We start from the raw sequence: 2,984 nt of genomic DNA on the forward strand, positions 1-2,984 counted from the left end.
TTACTTTACAAAAGACATAAAGTTTTTTATAGGCTTTTCCCAAAAAAATTAATATATCCTCTAATAAACAAAAAAAAAGAGTTCTCTAATGAATGTTTTGTCCAATTCTGTAATAAATAAGCAAAAATAACACATAGATCATCCTACCCACACTTATACACATTAATTTGTAAGGACATGTATGGTCCGATTTGTTTATATTAAGATATATAATCCAAATATTATATGTAGTTCAAATCTGTTTGGATTGAGTTTTTTATAAAATATTAGAACTCTAAGCATATATTTCAAAAATCATTAACATGACTAAAACATTAAATCTAATACAATTTGAAATGATAATTTTACATATGTTATGTTACTACCACCATGATAATTTAAACAAATAAAAGTTACTATATCAAAGACCACAATATAAATTGGGTCACGATAATGGTTAAGGACATTATATTCATAAAAATATGTTCTAAGTGATATTGACATTGATTTCTTCTTTCATTGTGATTGTATTCTATATCATAAGAAGACAATTTAATTATATTTATTAAAACAACATAATATCCGCAATCTAAATTGTTTAACTACGTTGAGAATATATTATTTAGTGAGCACATATTTTTTTAATCATATTAGATTAACATTATTGAATCTACTATTTCACTAATTCATTGTTGAATTTGTATTTTAGCTTCTTTCAAAACATTATTGAACTAAGTATTAACTGTCTCACATCTTCTTTCCCAAAAAAATATATTACTTTATGTGCCATTGTTTGTGATTGGTCATACTTAATTATTAAATTTTTAACTTAAATATATTTTTTAACTAGATAACATCACTAAACACAACTCTATCTGTACTTATTCCTAATAAGCTAAATTAATATTATTCGATTTGGATCGGTCTGATTTTTAGAGTTAGCTTTTGTAGTTTTGATTTATTTTGGACCGGTTTTCAATTTTATTTTGAACTAGTATAGATTTGATCACCCCTATTACAGTCCAATGTCAATCAATATCCTAATCCTGCTGTATTTTCTACCTCCCAAAGCAATTCTCCCTTCCCCTGCCTCCCTATGTTGTCTTGTCTTTATAAACAAAAGTGATTTTTGAGGGGATCTCCCTACCTTCAACTAATTGAAACCTTTCACCTAACTTTTACCATATCAATTTCCACCACCCTCTCCTTAATTATGTACCTATCTATGTATATATATATACATAACCCTTCCACTTCTAACCAGTTATATTATATAGTCTCCTTCTCCAAGGTTCCACAATCCACAAAGAGATTGTCGCAATGGCAAAGCAATTTTATTTCCATAACATGCTCATTATGATAATCTTGTTCCAAACAATTTCTGCTCAATTAGCTCCAGCACCAGCAGGACCAACCAACATCACACAAGTCCTAGAGAAAGCAGGCCAATTCACAACCTTCATCAAGCTTCTCAAAGCATCACAAGTAGATGACAGAATCAATGCACAACTCAACAACTCAAACCAAGGCCTAACCATTTTTGCACCAACTGATAATGCTTTCTCAAGCCTCAAACCAGGGACACTAAACTCCATCACCACACAAGAACAAGTTCAGCTGATACAGTTCCATATACTTCCTACTCTTTATAGCATCTCACAGTTTCAAACTGCTAGTAACCCCTTGCACACTCAAGCTGGGAGTAGTGATGATGGAGAGTACCCTTTGAATGTTACAACCTCAGGGAACCAAGTGAATATAACAACTGGTGTAGTGGACACAACTGTGTCCAATACTATATATAGTGATAGCCAGCTTGCTGTGTATCAGGTTGATAAGGTGCTTCTTCCTTTGGCACTTTTCAGTGCACCACCTACAGCTGCGCCGGCTGAGGCTCCTGCGCCAACCAAGCCGAAGAAGAATGTTCAGGCGTCTGATGCGCCGTCGGGGTCAGATACTTCGGTTGATGCTAGCAGTGCTGTGGAACTTAATAGCCTCACAATGAAAAGTGTCACCTTTATTGTTGCAATTGTTGTTGTTGTTGTCATGACTGTTTAATTGTTTCTCTTCTGTGAGTACTGTCTCATTTTCTTGTGTTCTATTTTCCCTTTTTTTCATTCTCAAGCAAGTTTGTAGTTGATTGATTATAAATATTTTGCTTGTTTCATTCAAATCTGTTACTTAGAAGTTAAGCTATTTCTTTTTTGTAATGATGTGTTTGCTTTGCTCATCATAGAAACTGAAAGTTTCTATTGTTTCTCCTTTGCAAAACATAAAATCAAACATGAGCTTTTAACTTCAAACCTGGATTGCACATTTGCCAAAGTGAAATGATTGCTCATCCAATCCAAATTATGTTGGCAGTTGAATTTTGCAGATACTTGACAGTAAAAAAGTGTCCAGCTAATTGTCACAGTCCAAATATTTCAAATAATAGTTTAGTATTTGAACAATTACAACACTTATTCTAAGTGTTGAAAAACATATTTTGTTGTTGGAATAATTAAGTCATGATATTAGAAAACCTAAAGTTTGGACAGTTGTAATAAAACTTCCAATTAAAAGCAACTCCATTATTTATACAAACAAATAAAATTGATATTCAGATAACACATTTGGCTATAGTTATTCCGTTTTAAAATATGAAATACCTTTATACCCATTCATACTCTTAATAGTGGTATAAGGCATCGTAGATCTCAGAATGACCAAAAGGTCAAAAATTCGATTTCTAGGAGCAATACTTGTTTGAAGGGATAATTACACACCCCGAAAGGAATTAATTCCTTACCAAAAGGTGAAGAGAAACCTTTGGTAGTACCAAAAAAACTCTCAACAGTATGCTGCATCTATACTGATGTAAGTGTTCAAAGTAAGTTTTCCTATTAAAAGTGACTCCTCAAATTCATAAAATAGATGAAAGATATGCTAACTTTGGTTGGCAAATCCAGCTAAGTCCATTTATTACTTCAACAGCACCATAGAGTAACTAAACTTCCATGATG

General features: G+C 32.3%; 1 protein-coding gene across 1 annotated transcript; it reads left to right on the plus strand.

The window, feature by feature from the left end:
* Nucleotides 1,230–2,236, plus strand: LOC109334769 (fasciclin-like arabinogalactan protein 11). The gene has a single exon (XM_019570699.1). It carries the CDS (start codon nt 1,300–1,302, stop codon nt 2,035–2,037), a length of 738 nt encoding a protein of 245 aa, XP_019426244.1. The 5' UTR covers nt 1,230–1,299; the 3' UTR covers nt 2,038–2,236.

The sequence above is a fragment of the Lupinus angustifolius genome, chromosome LG19, assembly GCF_001865875.1.
Source record: "Lupinus angustifolius cultivar Tanjil chromosome LG19, LupAngTanjil_v1.0, whole genome shotgun sequence".
In the NCBI taxonomy this organism is placed as follows: domain Eukaryota; kingdom Viridiplantae; phylum Streptophyta; class Magnoliopsida; order Fabales; family Fabaceae; genus Lupinus; species Lupinus angustifolius.

Coding starts and splice junctions, on each gene's coding strand:
- LOC109334769 (XM_019570699.1), top strand. CDS start 1,300: ATGGCAAAGCAATTTTATTTCCATAACATGCTCATTATGATAATCTTG.